Here is a 20,240-nt window from a genome sequence, read left to right as displayed (position 1 = left end):
AACGATCAGGTCTTGGTGTGAACTTCTCTCACAAGTTGTCGCCGAGAACTGACGCTCTACTCATTAAACGCCACCGAAAACTCGGGCCCGCTAGAACAAAGGCGCTTTCCCGAGAACTGCCAAAGGGACTCGAAACCGTACGCGCGATACTCTATATCTATAGCTATACACACGCAGTCATGTGCCCGCGCGAACGCCTCCCGCCACTTGACTCTCTGGCCTGGCAGTCACAGGTCGGCCCTTTAGCCTCTCCGCACTGAAAGTGACCCTTAAAATCCGCAGAGTAAAACTCCTAGAGAGAGTCGTGGCAGTCTAGGAATAATTATGAAATCACTCCTAACCGTACTGGCCTGAAGCCATGAATCGCCTTGTCGATTCGCGCATATGAGAGCCAAATGACGGAGAAACGTTCGCTAAAACTACTAATAGATAGAATATATTATTAATAAAGTATAAATACGCTGCATTTGCTCTTATCTCTAGCAGCCCTCGGTTACGTCCGGAACAATATGTGCACATACAATTTTTGTTAATAAGGTTTTTTTTTTAATGTAATTATTCTATATTTTTTTATGTTAAAGATATTTTTTATTTTGTATTTTAAAAAGTGCAAAGCTCATGAAAAAAATTGGTACAAGTTCATAAAAATCAATAACATTTCTTATCGACTTTAAGTTTAACTCTTAATAACATTTTTCGCCATAGACTTTCATTGGACAGGATAAGATTGATATAAGTCGATAAAACTCTTTATGAAAAATTACAAAGAAATCGATTAACTTTTAACAAGATTGAATCTATCGCTTTTATAGATAGATTGATACATCGATAGCTATGAAGAACATCAAAGTTGTTCTTCCTTGGGCTTATACGTAAGAGGAATAGAAGAAATAGCAAGGAATACGGAAGAATAATGAGGAACCTCATTATTATTATTCCTCCCATTCCTTTATACGTATGATAACCCTTATTTCTTGCTGTTAACATAGCTAGAGATATAGTTAACCAAGTAGATTTATAAACAGTTCTATATTACTAGTTATTAAAAACTTTAAAATTTAGTTACCTTATTCATTGAAAATGATTTATTGAAAATAATTGAAAAATACCATAAAATGCCTCCTGAACAATTTATTGAAACTGATGAATCAAGTTCACTAAAACCTTAATTTAAACAATTAGAATCAGATTCTAAATCTAACAATAATTCTGTTCAATTTAATAAGTTAAAGGATTTAGTTTTATAGTAATTGAATTTTTTTATTTTACAAACATTTATTTTTAAATTAAAATTATTCTTTATTTTTTTAAATTTTTTATATTTTTAAATTAAATTATATTGTATTGATCTTGTCACGTGTGTACACACGTCACGGGTATGTAATTATTATAAGAAGACGAGTAGAAGAGTGCAATGCGGTAGCGGTCGTGGTTCGACGACAGAACGTATGCCTTCCAAGCCAGAGGATCTCGGTTCGAGCCCGGGGTCTGTCACTTTTTCGTTGCACTCTTCACTCGTAACAATATAACGTATATAATACGTTATATTATCAAAAATAAGGTTTATTGAATATATAATTTTGAAATAGTAAACCAGTAATTATTTAAAGTATAGTTATAGAAATAATCTCTAAAAAAAATTACCTTTTAAAAAGGTTTTAAAGGTTAGGCGAGTTTGCGTGTCACCATACGTCTTTTGCAGAGATTTCCTTCTATAGTGCTTATAGTAAAATGTCTGCATAGCTTTCTCCTTCAGCAGTCCAGGAGATCTTGCCCGCTTCGGTCCATCCTGGCTGGTCCTATTCTGGTTCGTAACGCCAAGGACAGTTTTATCCTCTTTGCTTGCCTTTCTCTCCTTTTTCCTTGACTTTCTTGTAACGACTTCCTGCTACGCTGCCTTTTTAGGTTGATTACTCACTTTTTTATTACCTCTATTTCTATCCTGTGGAGTAGTTAAGGCTTCCTTTGTTGTACCCGCCATCTGAGAACTGAGACTCGGGGTTGTCTGGGTTTCCCTCCCTGTGTTCCTGGACGCTGGCATTGCTGTAAGTTATTTTCTGCCGTGCAGAGATTCTTATAGCTCGCTCTTATGATTTGGGCAAGATCTTTAATTCGCTTGTGCACATTGTTCCTGTCCCTAACATTATCCATCAGTTCATTGATTTTACTGTCAATGCGATCCAAGTGCGCATTCCTTTGTGTTATGCATACAGCTCTCTTATCCGTGTCTGCATCAACCTCCATTTCCCATATCACCTGCGTCTCTACATGGAGCAGGGATCAGGTGATAAACCTCTGCGGTTTTTAAGTAAGTTTCCCCCCTCCCCAATTTCCATGGGGCAGCGTCGACCACTGGGGCTTTTACCCGATCGGAATCGACGGCAGGACTGGGCACTGTGGCTTGACCCGCTTGGGGTAGTAAAGCTATTAACTCACTATCCATGTTTGATTTATCTTCGGGGTTTGTTCCCCTAGCCTGTTGCGCATTAGTGTGTGTGTGTGTGTGTATACACACACACACACGCACAAACAAAATTTATGGATTTTGTTTAATTTAATTTAATAAAGTTTTATACATCAGATATTATATCTTTTTTTTAATTTATCATTGTTTTAAATACTGAAGATTTACTAATTTTAATGAGAATTAATTAATATTTTAAAGATTTATAAACGTTTTATCATGCAATCCACTATACATTTTCAATGATCTAATATTCAGTCTATTGACAGAAATAATGAACATGTCCAAATATTGTTTTCGTGGAATAACATTAATAGTTATTGGATAGGTCTATATTACAATAATAATACAATTTATATTTATTATAGTATAAATGATCTTAATGATCATAACATTCTTATTGGCCCACCATTTGAAAATAACTTTTGAACAAGGTACAAAACCAAACGAATTCTTATGATTGTGGAATATTTGCTATTGCATTCGCAGTAGAAATTGTATTTAATATATGTTCATGTAGTGTAGAATTCGATTTAAGCCAAATGCGACATGTATATTTAATGTATGATACATTTAATTTGTTTTTTTTTCCGTTATCAAGTAATTCAAAATGACAATTAATTTAGATATATTTGATACAATTTCTAATAAAAAAATATTATTCATTAAAAAATTTTTATCCAATCTTATTTAAATTTTGATAAGATTAATTTTGAACAATTTGAAACTTTATACACTAAAAGACTTATTAAAGAACAGCAAGCATTATTTAATCGTTTTAAAAAACAAAATAATAAAAGGAATTTTATAAAGGATACATTTTTTAATACTCCAAATTATGAAATAATAAATTTAGATGATGAAACTTTTGAAGATGATATACCATATTGTATAACAAATATTATGCAGCCTAAATTTACAGAAACAATAGATGTATATAATGATGAGAACGAATGCAATTTATTTTTGTTTAAAGAATTAGATAATCTAATCAGACAAATAAAAGTTTATGAAATATCTTATAAGATGTGTCACAAAATAGAAAAAGAACAATTAAAACAATCAAATAAAATTGGTTGCATGACTAAAGATGTAAAAATGTATTTTAAAAGAAACAATAATCATGATAAACATCGATATAACAACGCTACGTGTAATAAAGTAGCAAAAAGAAACCATTGAAAGTAGGAGATGTGGGCATGCTTACCTTAAAAGAAGAGGCACTATAAGCACTACAGTAGGAATCTTGCGAAATAAGATCATAGGAGACTTTACGATAAGATCTCTACGAAAGTCGTACGGTGAAACGCAGATTCCAGTGATAATGGTACTAGCTCAGATAGCGGCTAAGATCACGATGCTACAAAAGATCAGAATAGCATGAGTCAGCTGTAGGATACAGGTGGCTAACTGAGAAAACAAGCCGCTTAGGTGTTATAAATGCGTAGGTTTTGGCCATATCGGCAGACACTGGACAGTAACTGAAGATAGAAGTAAGCTTCGCTTTAACTGTAGAAATAACGGGCACAAAGCTGTAACGGGGTGTGAATTCGATCAACGAATAACTCGTAAAACGACTAGATCGCGTTCCCTCGATGCGGCGGAAGATTCCTCTCCGCCCGCGAAACACCTCCGTTGCATGCAGCTGATTCAGCTGCTTCTGTATACTCCTCTTTGAAATACACATTTCAAAGAGGAGACGTAGGGTCCATCACAGATCTCACGTTTGTCAGCAGCTGCCTGATTAGCTTAGTTAGATTGTGGACGGTGAGTGATCATTACACAAATAGTGATCACCAAGTGATAATAATTGAGGTGAGAATATCAAAGCAGAGATCCAACGGGTGGGCAACGACAAAAAGAGTCGGTTGGAAAAAGAAGGATTATGATAAGGAGACATTCCTGCTGGCTCTAGAAGAAATACAGCTGTTTGAATCTACGAATGATAAGGTCGAGCAGTTAATGGGAAATATTACCCGAGCATGCGACGTAACGATTCCAAGGAGGGCTCCAAACAATAGACGACCGCCAGTATACTGGTGGTAAAGAAATTGACGCGGCCCGCAAAGAGTGTCATCGAACCAGAAGACGGGAACAGTGGGCTTAAAAGAAATACTACAAGACTGAAGAAACAAAAAACCTAGGTGATTACAGCGAAGAGTAGGGAGAGAGATTTCACCAAGATATCAAGGAAATGGAGCGCATGTACCAAGGAAGATGGGACGTAAATATGTTAGCAGATTACTGTTGGTCGTTAAAAAGAGATCTACCATCAACATCGGAGAAGCGGAAGCGTAATCCACTTCGTAGATCATTTGACAATAAAATAGTTCGTTACCATAAAAAAGAGTAATGGGCTTAATATTTTTACGGGTATTTTATTGAATTGCATATACTTCTAACAAATTTAAAGTAAATGAAGGAGCAGCAAACTATGATATAGTTTTAAAGGATACGATTGTACTTGCATATATATTGTTCTTTGCTTTATGGTTTACATTACCTTTTGCATGGTTTCAGTTTATAACTATTTTTTTCACTCTCTTTACGTCCATGACCTTGAACTATCCTTGAACTGACCATAAATATAACCTTATGGGACTATACTGACCCTGGATTCGGATTCAGCGATCCCAAAAACCCCTAAATGTCATGGTTTGATTTTACTTTTTATGAATCTTTATGATTTGACCTTCAACTGACCTTAACAATGACCTGATAGGGTTGTAATAAGCCCGGATTCAGATTCAGCGGCCGAAAAAATCCCAAGATACCATTGTTTTAGTGTATTTTTCATGTATTTCGATAATTTGACCTTCAACTGACCTTGAGAAAGTTCTGATGGGGTTAAACTGACCCCGGATTCGCATTCAGCGACCCCAAGAAACCATGGTTTAGTCTTTTCTTAATGTATTTTGATAATTTGACCCCTATTTGACCTTGACTTAAGATCTGATGGGGTTAAAATGACCCTGGATTCGGATTCAGCGATCCCAAAAACATATAAGTACCGTGGTCAAGTTTTTGGGACTTACAAATTTTTTTTATTGTGGGGCTGTGTTCTTAGTGATTTATTATAAATTAAATACAAAAATTATTGTTTAAAACTTTTTCTATTAAGCATGTACTTTGTAATATTTATTTTATTGTTGCATGTTTTTCAATGTATATGATGTTTGTAGCAGATGAATTTTTCATCAGCCTCTTGACTAGTAAAGTATATTATTTTTAATTTATTAAAATTATTATTTATCTTGTATATAAATGATTTTGTTGCACTTTATTGCAAAGTATAATGTCATTGATATTTTATCATAATAAAAATTGCAAATTGTTAATTGTTATTTATGATTGTTATAATCTGCTATGTATAATCTATTTACAATTTAATCAATTTATACAATGCATAAATTATAATTTAGTAAAATTACCTAGTTTAATATTTGTTTGAGAAGTCGATTCTGTGATGCAGTAATCATATATCATTGAGTTAATTATTTACATTTGTATTTTTTAATAATTTTAAGGCATAGTGTTACGTTCAATGCAAGCAAAATTAAAGTTTTATCATTTTTGACTTTATGTTTCTATGCGGTAGTTGTATATGTATGTTATACATATCTATACATATAAAAGTGTTTAGTGGTCGCAAGGGTATAATAGAAAGTTTACCAATTTAAGATTTTAAGTTATATCCCCTATTATATTAAAGAGCAATCCATTTTGGCGTTCTCCGTTCCTCCGGTTCTCCGGAATGACTTGACCACTTAGCAATTTTGACACTTACATTTATATCTCATAATGTAACATAAACGGAATTCTATAGAGCGAATAACCGAAAATTAACCTACTCTATCATGATTTTTATAATGATACTGGACTGGATCCTCGACTGGACCTCTCTGTGCACTCGGGAAGGTACCCAGATTCGAGACTATCTGACACCTATAGGTTTTGCAAGTGTCAAAATGGCTAAGTGGTCAAGTCTTTCGTCTACGAATCAAAAAGTCATGGGTTCAAGCTCAGGTCTTGGCGTTTTTTTTTACAATTTTATTTCAACCCTAATTGAACTTAGAAATCCACTGAATTTAGTCTTAAATCAACGCTGAATCCACGCTGCGTTTTCGGACTAATTCAACTTTGATTCAACATGGATTCAGCATTAAATCAATATGGAGTCTGAAATCAATATTAAAATCAGCATTGATTCAACATTGATCATTTCGACGGGCAAGCAACAAGAATGTATCTATATAAGTTCAACCAGCGCAGCTTTCCGAACGTTTTGTCTGCTTCTAATACTGCAATGATTTGAGTAAATAACTTTAAAAGTATATCTTAGATGATTTTATTAATTAAAATAATAGGATTCACCGATGTTACCGCTTCTACAGCTCAGAGCAGAATGAGCACCAAAACCAAATTTTTTTCATACGCCATTTATACATATTTTTGTTAATAAGTTTTAAAATATAATTTTACAATATTTTGAAAGTATAGAGTATAGAGTAGGCTTTATTTTCAAAAAGTGAAAAATATACAAATGTCATACATATAAGTTTTCAATACTGGTTATCACAGATTCGTCATCACAATTTATATATACATACAGGTACACGTCACATTTTGTAGTGTATGACACATATAGACTAGATTAGAAAAGTAACAAATACAACTACATAAGGCGCAGGCGCATATACAATATAACAGAATCAAATTATGTTTCGCTGAGTGTCGGCAGGAGGTAGTTTCGCATCGCTAATTTAAAATTTTAAAGCGAAAGCAGTGTCCGCATAACCTGCGGGAGCGAATTCCAAAGGCGAGCGCCCTGCGCCATTCCCCCGTTGCTTGAGATCAAAAGTGAGCGACCGCCAGAACCACGTCCGCAAATGTGATTTCACGAAAACTGAAACCATCCTCATTGGCCTCGGCCAGGATGCCACTCAGATTAACCTCGCGCTCGGCATCAGATATAGACAGCCCAGCGAAATGAGTGTTCATTTCATCCGTGGTGAAGCTATGTAAATCCTCTTTGGCCTTTGAAATAAGGCCAAGACTCCGTAATTCATTCCAGACGTTTTTATTACTTTCCAGTGCGTCAAAAACTCGATTTTGTATGAATTCTTCTCGTGCTTGATTGGTGAGTTGTTCAGCCTCAGTGGCGAGAGATTGACACTCTGTCCATAGGTCGTCACGTCGTCCAGAGCCTCGTCAGGCGTGTTTGTGTCGTATTTTCAAAGCGTCTCGTCGGCTGTATAAGTGTCTTAGTTCGGCGTCGACCCATGGAGGATAGCCCTTCTTTCTTGGTTTAAATTCTTTTAGCGGAGCTACTTGGTCGATGACAGTCATGATGTTTCGACTAAGATGTTCTAGTCGGGTATCGACTCCGCTGTCGAAACAATTTACCGAAGACCAATCACAAGCAGCCAGAAGATATAAAAGCTCTTCTAATTTTATCGATTCAAAGTCCCTGTATGAAAAACTATTGAGAGCAGGAGGCTCTGTCGTCTAGAAGTTAATCTCAACGTTAATGATGGTATGGCCGCTTGAGAAGTCCACCGGCAAATTGCTCGCTTTCAGCACCACATTGTCGTCGTCAGTAAAGATCACTTCGATCCACGTGTCAGAATCCCTGACATGGTGAGTCGCGCCATTCATTCACTAATTTTAGGTTTAATTCGCAGGCTAGGCCTCTGACAAATTCCGCGTCTTGCGAGGTTGGCAACATTTGGCGTTAATATCGCCCATAACTAGCCTATAATTATATCTCACGGAAAGGTACTCCGCAAGATATTCGCAAGTTCTGAATTATCAGAGAAAGAGACACCCGGTGGACGATAGATTACGGCAACAAAGATTGGAGGTTTTTACCCTGTTGAACACTACACATTAAATACTCCGGGATTTCCGGTTTTGCCTCTACCTCTAATTGCGATAAGCACAGAATAGTCGCTTTGAAAGTATTACTGATAAACAGGGCTACGCCTTCTCCACGCTTGTTTCTGTCCTGCCGCAAAACCGAGTACCCGTCAACCTGCGCAAACACGTCATGAACCTCGTGCCCGAAGCGCGTCTCAGCCACGCCAAAAAGGTGGTAGGACGGACGAGCATTCGCAATATACTGCCCAAACATGCCCATGTGCGCATACAGTGACGTCGAATTGGGAAATCCCGCCTTTAATGCTCCGCTCTCTCTCTCTCTCCCTCGTGTTGTCCCGTCCCAGTCAGTCGTGATCCGACGCAGTTGGAGCCACAGTTGCTTTCGCCCGCGTCGGTACGGTAGTTTCGGCAGTATTTTGATTGGCCCTCGTAGTTAAAGTGGCATTTTGAATGGCATTATCATCGTTGTCATTGTTATCAACATTTATTATAATACTATAAGATGCAGCTAGTGCGTGCAAGTCCGCTGCTGACGTAAACTCGTGAGTCCTATCACTGTCTCCCCGCTTGATAAGGAATCGCTCGTCTCGATGCCAAATGTACTTAAAATTTGACCCATATGCAATACGTTTAAGGTTGTTGAAATTTGTGAAGTTATCCTGACTTAGAAGCTTATTAATAAAGAGCTTACTATTTATCAAGCTGTTACACGTTTCCTCGTCAAGCAAGACTACGTTGATCTCTTTCGTAGTAAGCGCGGCAAAATTGCTTTTCGCGCGCATTACGCTACTCGCGATATCTCGGCGAGAGAGACGCACTATCTACGGCGAGCGATTCCGCTGAGGACCACGCTTGGCATCGTCGCGCCTAAGTATACGCAGCGAGACTACGTCATCCATAGATATGGATAGAACGATCGTAGTGAGGACAGCATGAGCTACTTTTAGACACCGTGCGTCTGTCCCATCGCTAATATTTGAAATAATTAAATCCGCCGCGTCCTCACTATCACGTACTCCAACCACATCGGATGTGTTTGTGCTAGGAGGAGATGACCTAACACGCTTAGTCGCACGCGAGACGTCAGCGCCCCCACGCTTAGAGTCGAGCCCGCGACATCCAGACTAGCCTCCCCCCGCAACCGACCTTGACTCGACGCCATCTACATGAAAATTCAAAGGCTGCAGATTTTTTTTACGATGGCGTCATCCCTGTGCATAAGACTTTGAAGCAGCGCGATCCTGTTTAGAATTATTAGATGTCATGTCAGTTGTCGGAGGATACGCGTCCATACTGGAAGTAGATTCATCAATATCTCTAAGACAAATAATGAGGAATCAGAGCGAGAGCGATTAACATCATGTGCGCGATGCTTTGACGCTACATCTTCCACCATACCTTCGAGGTCGCTGAGTTGCTCCTTGACTGGTCGTCGATTTTTCCTTCCAACAATGCTATGCGAGCCCAGAGTTCCTCCTGTGATTCACTGCTTGCTGATGCGTTGACTGTAGCACCGCTCATGGCATCGCATCTTCTTAATATAAAAGATCCAAGATCGTCAGCCGATCTCTCCAACAGCTCAAATTGCTTGCTAAACAAGTCCAGCATGCTTGACGGCAGGGTACAATGATGCACGACATCCCAGCTAGTGCCCTGCTTTATGATGTCCACTTTTAGCTTGTCCTCGGCGACAGTAGGTGAAGAGGCAGGTGTTGTTGCTGTGAGACTGTTGACTGTGAGTCCCACTGAAATTTGTAGAACTCTTGCTTGAGTTTTACGGAAGACGAACCCTTGGCGTGCTTGAATTAATTTTGTTCGACTTGCGATAGGTTGAACTTTCTGCTGTTGTCTTTTCTTTGTATTTGTCGTCTTTTTCTTTCGACTTCTAATTGTCCTTATAAAGTGTCCAAGTATCTGTAATTAAAAATTCAACTACTACAAAATGTATTTATGAACTATACATATTTCAATATATATCTTCCTATATATATATATATATATATATATATATATATATATATATATATATATATATATATATATATCTTCCTATATTATATAGTTATTTTGGCTATACTCCCCCCAACGTCTCCCACAGCCCCAGCACCCCCCCCCCCCCCCTTGCCACCCACAAAGTTGAGGCCAGAATCTCCTTTGAAGCTTCCAGTCCGGGCAGTGGTTGGACCGCCTCACTCCCGGGTATCCACACACGAAGCAGCGCGGTTCTCCGGCTCTCTTCTGGCGCAGATACTCTGCGCGCTGCTGCTCCTTCTGCCGAGGGATTTCCTCCTCGTGGCGCGCACGTGCGAGCCGTGCTTGCGCCCTGCTTTTCCAGGCGCGCTTCTTTCTCCAGCCGCTCGCGCTCTTCGCGCAGCCGGTTGAGGCGCTCCTGCGCCTTGCGCGCCTCTTCTTCGAGAGCGCGGCGACGGTCTGCTCGCCGCCGCCGAGCCCCAGCGATGAGAGCTTGTTCCTCGCAGCGGTTCTCAATCCGGGTGACCCAAGTCAACGCCTCGGCGTCTGCCTGCTGTCCGGCTCCCTCGAGGTACACGTCGAACCGCGCGAAGAGGTCCACCTCCCAGGCCTCCGTCTCCCGGATGGTGTCTCGGAGCGTCTGCAGCTCTTGCCGCAAGTCGCTCCTGCTGTCGGCGCGCTCCTCGTCGCCGAAGGAGCTCACTCTCGGGGTTGATAGTTCGGGGGTGACGCTCCAAGCGCCTGCCTCTTCGCTCGTCGGCTCGTGTCCGCCGGCGAGTCACCAGGGGCCTTATTGTCTAAGCGTGTCGTGTGAGACAGTCAAACCAGCGACACAGACCAGTGTGTCGTCCTGTCACGACACATGATGATAAAACAGATACCAATGCGCATGCGCAACGCGATGTTTTTAGCATTGATAGTACGTTTTTGGGCGGATTTACATAAACCTCGACGAGTTTAAGGAAATGTGACAATTGAGAAAACAATAATCGTCTCATATCCCCTATCTCACAGAATTTTTATTAGAGATTTTGTGTTGGCTCGTAGACACACGCACTACGACTATAACTATAGCGCACTCGTATCTCGTGACATGAATGGCGACTCATACATTTAATTTAAATTCAAAGGTGACATGCTATTCCCCATATGTGAATTAATTAATTCAATTAATTTAATTAATTTAATTTAATATTAATCGAAATGCTTAACTAATTTTTTATGATAAAAAAAAATCTACTACATTCCACAATATACGATGCCAGAACACAAGTTTTATTTATAAAAAGAATAAAATAAATTGTTACAATCTACATAAAATGCTGTGTAATAATATGGTTTCTTTCTGCAATTCCTGCTGCATATTCTGCTGCTTCTCCTCTTCCTCTCCTATTAACATCATCACGAAGCTCTGCAGGCTGAAAATTATGATCATTTTCATCTAAAATGCTGAAAAAAATGAATGAATAAATATTTGAACATGCCAATCACTTATTTGTTTTTTATAAAAAAATATTGTAATGATATTTATACATACCCTTGTCTTCTTCGAAAATTGTGCAAAACAGCACAAGCATGAATAATATTTACTACTGCTTCTGGAGAATAATGCAATTTTCTACTTCGATCAATAACCAACCACACATTGGTAAGTATTCCAATAGTACGCTCCACAATGCATCGAGTCCTTACATGCTCTAATGTATATACATGAGCTGGAGATCCTTCTGCTGCATTGAGATCCGGTGTTAATAATACCCGAGAGGGAGTGTAGCCACTATCTCCTAGAACAGAATTTAATTTACAATCGAATTAAAAATAATCAGTCAACAGTATATAAATGAGAATGGATTACCTATTATATAGTAACGATTAGGAAAATTTTCATCTGCCCGTAGATCTTCCATGTATTCTTTAGCTTCTGAAAATTGCCAGACGAACCGGTCGTTATTACTTCCAGGACATACTCGAATATTGAGGATGTTATAGTCGGAGTCTACAATCTAAAATAGAATATTATATTAAAGTAGGATATTATGTTAATAATTTTTGTAGATGTATGACAAAGTATATGTTATACATACTATTTGTACATTCATGGAAGTTCCTACACGATAGTTAAAAAATGCTTCTTCGTTTATTGTTGGCCTATAAAACGTCACCATAAAACCATCAACAGCCCCAATAATACCAGGAATCCTAGTAGTCCTTTGAAAGCTGTAAAAAAATATTGAAAATAAATATTCAAATGTATTTAATTTTTTCAGAAATGCAAGAGAGATCTGTTACCGGTTTGAATTATGTTCTCTTTGCCCTTCTGTTCCAGGAAAGCGTATAAAGTCATCTGCTAAATGATTAATAGTATCAATGACTCGAGCAATGCATTGACTAGCTGTACTCTGGCTTACAGGATGTACAAAATCTTGTGCGAAACCTTTTTGTAGACCTCCTTCGGCCAAAAATCTTAAAGTAATTAATACTGAAAGATGTGTAGGGATTGCAGTACTCCTCTCTCTGATTAGTCTGTTCTCAACCAACCTAATCAGTCGCATCACTACATGTGGAGGCATTCTAAAAAATATTTAATTAATATAGTTCATGTAAAAAATAGCTTTGTATTTTAATGAGTAAATAGAAACATATTTTACCTGTAATATCTTCTAAAGAATTCGGCAGGTAAAGTAAAAGGATTTGATACATCTCGAAGTTGTTGTCTTTCTAGTCGAAGCTGATGAAATCTGTTCAGCCTTTGAACTCGTTCTTCTTGTTATGCATTGAATATATCCAGAAGAAATGCATCTATTTGAGCCATTGAAAAATATGAAAGGTACGATAGTACCTATTTGTACACAAAGACTTTAACTTGTCTTTCCCTATTGAATTGAATTTTTTAATTAATACTCGGGTTTCTAAAGTGCAAAATTTTACAATCAAAGCAACTGAACATGAAAGAAGTTAAGAAGATTTTGAAAAGGTAGGTAGGCTATATCAAATCTAGAAATATCCTACAGTGTAAACAAACAATGAACTGCGTAGTAACTAATAATTACTGCATACTAACTTTGTTGAAGCGTCAGCTACAGCTTCTGTAAGTGTGAAGATAGGGCCCAGCACAGTGCAGAAGGGATTATACTTCCAGCCACTCAAGCATCCATTTCCTCACTGAAAATTCTATTCATTCCACGATCCAAACAAACTCTTCTTCACTATATTCTGGAGCACTCGCAGATCCAGTTTCAAAATTGCTCTTTTCGGCGTATCCACCTGAGACCTTTACAAGACAGCTTCCGCTGACAGAAAATCTTTCTGAAAGACAGCCCACCCAGTTCCAGAGGTCACAAGCACTTCACATCCTTTACTCCCAGTCTCAGGTCACTCAATACCAGCGAGAAATCCAGTAAGTACGTTTCCTCCGCGTTTGAGTATTCTAACCTCGATAAGGACCATAAGCGTAGCCCACTTATCGAGTTGCACTAATTGCACAATATTTCCATTAGATAATTGACTCTTGAGTTCGGTGTCTGATGTTTTTACACACTCAACACAAAGATTGGATAGCTTACACGGAGTCGGAGCCCTCCTACTCCGTGATAACCTACTTATCGTGTTGCACTGTTCGATCAGCTGCGCCAGCTATGTGAAAACAAGCCCTACCGCGCATGCGCTCCCTTTCGTAGAGGACGCTCGGCCCGTATATGCTGTGTGCTGCGTGTGCATTGTAGCCTACTATAGCTCGTGACGAAGGGGTAAGAGGAGGGGTGGGGTATGTACAGCAGACGAAGGAGGAGAAGCCTGGATGCGTACCTATACAGAAGCCATCTTGGCCATCTGCTCTAACTGCTCCGAAATAAGTCTCCGAAATCGCTCCGAAATTCGTTTTTAAAATCGTGCTGTGTACTTAATAGGTTTCTTAGTGAACTCGGGCTTCGTACTGTAGTCGTTGGATATTCAGAACGAAATAACAAGTTGTTCACAATGTTCTCTGTCTGTGATCGCGTGATTTTTGCGTAGTTTGTGAAACTTGTACGAGTACAAGAATTTTCTGCAGCGTAGAACAATGGCACCACGTCCAGGAAGGTAAATTGATTTCTATCAATAGGGAAATATGTAGCTATATAAAAATTGAAGCACGTATCGAGATCAGCTAGAAGTTTTGTAAAAACTATTTTGATCTCATTGCATTTTTACATAGATGTGTGCAGCTTGTTAAATTAACAATCTTTTTTACAGATATTATTTACAACTTTCTTATAATTTCTAATAAAATTTGTCTATTGCAGAACACGTGTATGGAATCGAATGTCCAATATACAAATGGAGACCTTGATCACCTATATGGAACAGCACACGTTGTTTGCAAGGGGACAAATTCCTAAGCTTGGATCTCAAGGTCAGGTTAAGTACAGAAAGATGTGGATGGAATTATGTACAACATTGAATGGAATGGGACCTTGCATAACTGACGTCAAGGGATGGCAGGAGGTTTGTATTAAAATTTTGTATTTACTACACGCATACTTTTTTATTATAATGTATTAATCATTTTTTAATTCAATTATAGAAATGGACTCGAATGCGACTATCAGCCAAATCTCAAAAGGCGCAATTCAATAGAGCATGGAATAAGACTGGCCATGATGAGCAAACTATTGTCTTAAGTTCAAACAATGAAAGGATTTCAGGCATTTTTGGTAAATATGGAAGTGGTGTTAATATTGGACGAGAGCTAGGGTTCTCTAAGTGTACGTGGGTACGGAAGACATCTCAAGAAGCACCTACATGTAAGTAATCTGGTACAGTTTTAATAGAAACCTATTGATTCCTAGTATATCAGTATGTACTCCAATGATACTGATTTCTTAAATTTCAGGTCCACGTACATGTGATGATGAGCTTGATTGGCTTGAAGACTTTCATTCAGTTTGCTTTCGAGTTTCTCCAATTTTTCAAGAAATTCCAAAGCACATGGAATATTTCATGAAGATTTTTTATGAAAATCGTTGTTCATCTATTTTTCTTGCAATGCAAAGGTAACTATAATTCAAATTATTTAAATTACGTCATAATATAAAAAAAAAAGTAAAACTATGATTATCAATATGTAATGGTGTAGATTTTGGTGTGAAAAAATGTTAAACTCTTCAATTCTTAATTTATAAATTCGTACTTACTTATTTCCTTGCTTCTATAGTTTAACGCGTTTAATTATTTATTACTATTATTATATATAAATTTCTGAGTTCCTTGTCTCGTTGTTGTATGGCTTGAAAAATAATTTTTTTGAAATGTTGCACATTTTGACCGTAAAGCGCTGCACTCGACGGAAATCGAATTTCACGGTTTTCTAATTAATTTTTAACAATTAATATTCCTAATAATTAATGAAAAATAAACATGTGTTCAATTGTTATTATTAAAAACACGACTAATTACGCGGTTTCCACAAGATATTCTGATTAATCCCATAATTGCAACATAAAACACCGGAAGTCTCCTAATTCCCGCGCGAACAAATGTTATACATTGTTTGTCATTAAGGAGATAGCGTCAGTCTTGCTTTCCTCTTCCGTGAGTAAGTAAGCGCATTGCTGTCACAATTACAGGACATCATGGAATTCAATCCATCTGAATCAAAGTAATCTTATACGAATATTACTTAAGTTTACTTATATTTATTACTTTATATTATTAATTACTTATATTTATACTTATTTCTTAACCCGCCATTTTTACTTTACGCCAACCTCATTTAATGAAAATCGCTTGATTTCTTTCAGGAAAAAGGGAAAGGGGAAGCAACCCATCCAAAAACCCAGCCTCTCACAAATGTTAGCTCTCGTAGACGTGATCGAGCGGCACCTGGAGATCGTCTTGGATCATCCTGGCGATGATACGAACCACGCTACCTGGGAGGTTGTGGCACTTTTTGCTAATAAAGCAGACGAAGACGGCGTTCAAAAAAATGGAAAGTCATGGAGAAAGGTTATTATAAAAACCATGTTATTATTATAATAAATATAATCATGTATGTGCTCATTGATTATTACGTTATTTATAATTTTTTTTTTTCCAGACTTGGTGCGATCTCATACTGTCAGCAAAGCAGAATGTTTATTTGGTTGAATATACGGCAAAATCCATTGCCAGATCACCACATGAAGGCGATACAAATTGTGACAAGAGCAGAGCAAGTAAAATCTTTCTCAGCGAGACGCACTCAAGTACAGCAAAATAATGCTGTTGTCAGTCGAAGACTTTCTTCTTCTTCAGCGCTCAAGAGAGCAAGGATGGAAGGCAATCCTGCAGGATTTGGAGACGAAGATGGGCCATCAACCAGCAGTGGATACAGAAGTGCTACAAGTTACGTCAATCGACATTTGCCAACTGCAGCTTTGCCAACTGCAGCTCAACCCTCATCACCTTGGAGTACAAATAACGCTGGAACCACAACTGCTACCACAACTTCCAGCTCTAACATATGTTCTAATTCAACTGCAGGCAGCAGTTCAACAGCTGGTAAATATAAATTATTTAAATTATTTATGATAAGTCTTACTGTATAATCTAATCTAAAATATGCTTTTGCAGCAGCTGAAAAAAGTAGTGCTTTTATCAAAGCTTTTGACTCAAAAATAAAGGAGTTGGTTGATGTATTAGCAGCACAGTTTATATCCTGTTTCGAGCAGCAGAATGTGCTTTTGCAAAATTGCTTTGCGAAGCAGAATGAACTGCTCTTGAAAATACAAACCAATAATTTGGTTAATGATGCAGCACAAGATGATGAAGATGAAGTGCCACTTCCGGATAACCCACAACCTTCGTCTCCTAGAAATGCTCCTGTAGTCGAAGAGGAAACTGAAGAAACTGAATATACGGCAAGTGGCACAGTTGAATCTTTTTTAGAAGATCATGGTGATGATGATGGTTTCATCTATGAAACTTTAGATAATGATTTTTATTAAGTAAATTTATTAAAATAATACTATGTAACAAGATAAAGTATTTATTTGTATTAATAATGTAATATTGATATGTTTTCTTTTTGCAGATTCAAGAGAAATGCTCGATATGCCTTGATGTATTGACCAGACCAGCCATCATACCAAGAAGTGCCCATGTGTTCTGCTATGAATGCATTTACGAGTGGGTCGATAAGGAGCTTGAGTGCCCATTGTGCAGAATAATAATTAATACTTTTGATATTGCTGAGTTGCCATAGCCTCACTTTAATAGTTTTATTGTAACCTACATTTTCGCATTTTTGTATTACGTTTTCTAATAATACTTTATAATTACATTTATAAAACTACCTATTTTTGTACTTTTTGTAAGTTTTGTAAAAAAAATCAATAAAGAGTGAATTGACTTGACTTAAAGAATAAATTTCATTTCACATTGTAATCTCCTGAAATATGCAGTAATAACTGCCGGCATCATGAAGTGCAAAATTTATTTAGCCCACTTAAATCAAAATCAAAAACATGCGCCCCGCGTTAGCGCATGCGTACCACCTTCAATCGCATATACGCTGCCAGTGTGTCGCTCATCAAGCGTGTCACTGCGCTGCGACTCACTGCTAGCGAGACACCCGACCGACACGCTTACACAATAAGGCCCCAGCTCTGAGAAGGCTCGCAGCACACTCTCCGACTGTGCTGCTGGCCACGGTATGCCCGTCGCGGCGGCGAGGCGACGCATACGCGCCGCTCCGGTCTCGTAGCGAGGCTCTTCTTCGGGCTATTCCCGGACTGGCTCCATCTTCGGCTGTACGGGTGAGAGGAGGAAAGAGAAGGGTGATGATTATGACGATGAAAGCTAGTTACCAAAATTGTAGGTAATTGTACGCTCATGCTCGCGCGACGCGATTCATCGCACGCATCTTTCGGGGTGATGTTTCCGCTTTATCACTAACTTTCGCCTTAGTTGAGCCCATCGGTCGGCCGGGCTTGCGTTTTACCGTTCGCTGTTCTTCCGACGGCTCGCTTGCCGTTACAATTTTTCGCGGTCTGCCTCGCGGACGGCGGGGAGGTTCCCCCGCCGCTCCTACTGGGTTTTTCGTTGCTCTCCCGCCGCACGCGCCCGCTAGCGCGGTTACACGCTTTCTCGGTTGTTTCTCACGCTCATCCTCGCCCCCCGTCCCTACATTCGACGGCTCGAGCTCAGGCTCGTCTCCGCACGCTGCAGGCGGGTCGCGCATCACCTCTGTTTCGCTATCATCCCTTGGTAGTCGGGCTTGGTTGTCGTCTAGTTCGTCGCCTGCCTCGTCTTCTGCCGTATCGTAGAAGATTTTCATTCCCTCTGCCGACACCAGCTTCTCGATTTTTCCGTCTTTGCCGGTTAGCTCGAATGTATTCGAGCCGACCTGTGCGGTGATGGTGTACGGGCCTACATACGGCAAGGCCAGTTTCGCCGCTATTCCGCCGGCGGCTGACGACAGTACGTGCCTTCTCTTAGCGACAATATCGCCGACCTTGAAAGTCGCCGTTCGGCGATGAGCATCGAAATATGAAGCGTGGCGATCTTGCGCTTCGCCAGACAGGGCTTTTGCTCGCTCGTGTAAAGTTGGTAGCTTGGCGAGGCGGGCTTGCCAATCACCTACGGCTCCCTGCCGCGCCGCTTCTTGGTCTTCTTTTGCTCTGGGTGACGCTGGTATTGCTGACTGTCTGCCGAAATTCAGCATTGCAGGCGAGGCACCCGTAGCCTCGTGTATCGCGGTATTAAACGAGAATGTGATGAGATGCTCATCCCACGCTCTATGATTTTCTTCTGCGAACGCGGCGATCTCCCTCTTGACCCACTCAACCGGGTTAGCTTGCGGGTGGTACGGCGGCGAGTACGAATGGTGAATGCCCTGAGCCGCCAGGTACTCGTTTATCGTTTTATTTCTGAATTCGGTGCCGTTATCGGAGTGGAAGATCTCGGGCTGCAATTATAGATTTGCCATTTGCTTTGCGGAGAGGGATGCTCTCTATCCACCGAGTGAATAGGTCCTGGAAGACTAGTGCATACTCATGACCTTTGGCTGATTTTATCAAGGGGCCCATGATATCCCCTGCTACCCACTGCCAGGGTTTCCGCACCACGCGTTTGCCCATAAACTCCTGCGGTGCACGCTGTTCCACCTTACCCAGATGGCAGAGTCGACAGCGCTGTACGTATCTTGCTATGTCGCGTTACACTCTTGGCCAGAAATACTTCTCTGTCACTCTTTTGTATGTTTTCTCGCGGCCGAAGTGTCCAGCCGTCGGCTGATCGTGGCATTCTTGCAGTACTTTCAGTCGTTTTTCCGCTGGGACGACAATCTTCTAGGCATCGTTGTCGTCTCCCATGGCGCCCGTGATGTCAGGGTCCGGCCTGTACTTGTACATCCGCCCCCCCCCCCACAATTTTCCACTCCGGAAAATTTTCTGGATTTTCCTTGACTGCTTTGAAACGGCCATTATATCAGCAGTCTTGGGGTTGCGGATCCTGACTTACTGATGCTATCTCTGGCTCTGTCTCCTCATACATCCGAGACAGAGCTTCTGGTACATGGTGATCGGCGACTTTCCGGTGCTCGATTGTATATTGATGCCCTTGCAGCTCGAGCGCCCAGTGAGCCAATCTGCCTGTTGGATTACGCAGATTGCATAACCATCTCAGACTGCTATGGTCTGTTATTACTTTAAATTCGTAGACTTCTATGTACTGGCGGAGCTTGCGTACCGCAAACAGCACAGCTAGGCACTCTCGCTCGCTGACTGTATAGTTTCTCTCAGAGGGCGTGAGCACTCGGCTAGCGAATTCAAGAACACGCTCCTGTCCGTTTATATTTTGTGTCAATACAACACGGAGTCCCGTATCACTCGCATCGGTTTGTATGCCGAATTGCTGGTCGAAATCTGGATAGTGCAGTACTGGTGCCGAGGCGACGAGAGCTTTTATC

At 39.8% G+C, this 20,240-nt stretch overlaps 3 protein-coding genes and 1 long non-coding RNA gene across 20 annotated transcripts in view; 2 read left to right on the top strand and 2 right to left on the bottom strand.

The window, feature by feature from the left end:
* Positions 1-20,240, bottom strand: part of LOC100680429 (protein unc-79 homolog) — a 2,400,004-nt gene that overhangs the window by 1,347,711 nt on the left and 1,032,053 nt on the right. The gene's annotated exons all lie outside the window — the stretch shown is intronic.
* Positions 11,570-13,334, bottom strand: LOC116416255 (putative nuclease HARBI1). Of its 2 annotated transcripts, XM_031923966.1 has the most exons (7): positions 12,964-13,100; positions 12,750-12,886; positions 12,605-12,659; positions 12,400-12,532; positions 12,171-12,318; positions 11,853-12,099; positions 11,570-11,764 (listed from the first exon to the last, which is right to left on the bottom strand). In XM_031923966.1, the coding sequence occupies exons 2-7, from the start codon at positions 12,883-12,885 to the stop codon at positions 11,626-11,628; spliced, it is 858 nt and encodes a 285-aa protein (XP_031779826.1). In that variant the 5' UTR covers position 12,886; positions 12,964-13,100; the 3' UTR covers positions 11,570-11,625. The 2 variants fall into 2 exon arrangements, with proteins under 2 accessions (XP_031779826.1, XP_031779825.1); XM_031923965.2 differs by having other exon boundaries at positions 12,605-12,886; positions 12,964-13,334.
* On the top strand, positions 14,078-16,753 carry LOC116738638. Its single transcript, XM_032601487.1, has 6 exons — positions 14,078-14,392; positions 14,596-14,797; positions 14,877-15,096; positions 15,186-15,345; positions 16,093-16,297; positions 16,389-16,753. Exons 1-6 carry the CDS (start codon positions 14,373-14,375, stop codon positions 16,548-16,550), a joined length of 969 nt encoding a protein of 322 aa, XP_032457378.1. The 5' UTR covers positions 14,078-14,372; the 3' UTR covers positions 16,551-16,753.
* LOC116416264 lies at positions 16,821-17,685 on the top strand. The gene is made up of 3 exons (XR_004226747.1): positions 16,821-16,831; positions 16,904-17,277; positions 17,364-17,685. It is a non-coding gene; the product is annotated as an uncharacterized LOC116416264 (long non-coding RNA).

Source organism: Nasonia vitripennis (genome assembly GCF_009193385.2).
Source record: "Nasonia vitripennis strain AsymCx chromosome 2 unlocalized genomic scaffold, Nvit_psr_1.1 chr2_random0002, whole genome shotgun sequence".
Classification (NCBI taxonomy): Eukaryota; Metazoa; Arthropoda; class Insecta; order Hymenoptera; family Pteromalidae; genus Nasonia; species Nasonia vitripennis.
The sequence above is the reverse complement of the archived record's forward strand: the minus strand, read 5'-3'. Positions and strand labels throughout refer to the sequence as shown.

Bases quoted from the DNA above. Each gene is read 5' to 3' on its own strand.
- LOC116738638 (XM_032601487.1), top strand. From the start codon at position 14,373: ATGGCACCACGTCCAGGAAG. The intron at 14,393-14,595 runs GTAAATTGATTT...TGTCTATTGCAG, and splicing joins ATGGCACCACGTCCAGGAAG to AACACGTGTATGGAATCGAA. The intron at 16,298-16,388 runs GTTATTATAAAA...TTTTTTTTCCAG, and splicing joins ATGGAAAGTCATGGAGAAAG to ACTTGGTGCGATCTCATACT.
- LOC116416255 (XM_031923965.2), bottom strand. From the start codon at position 12,885: ATGCCTCCACATGTAGTGATGCGACTGATTAGGTTGGTTGAGAACAGA. The intron at 12,319-12,399 runs GTATGTATAACA...ATTCTATTTTAG, and splicing joins CTTCCATGAATGTACAAATA to ATTGTAGACTCCGACTATAA. The intron at 11,765-11,852 runs GTATGTATAAAT...CATTTTTTTCAG, and splicing joins AATTTTCGAAGAAGACAAGG to CATTTTAGATGAAAATGATC.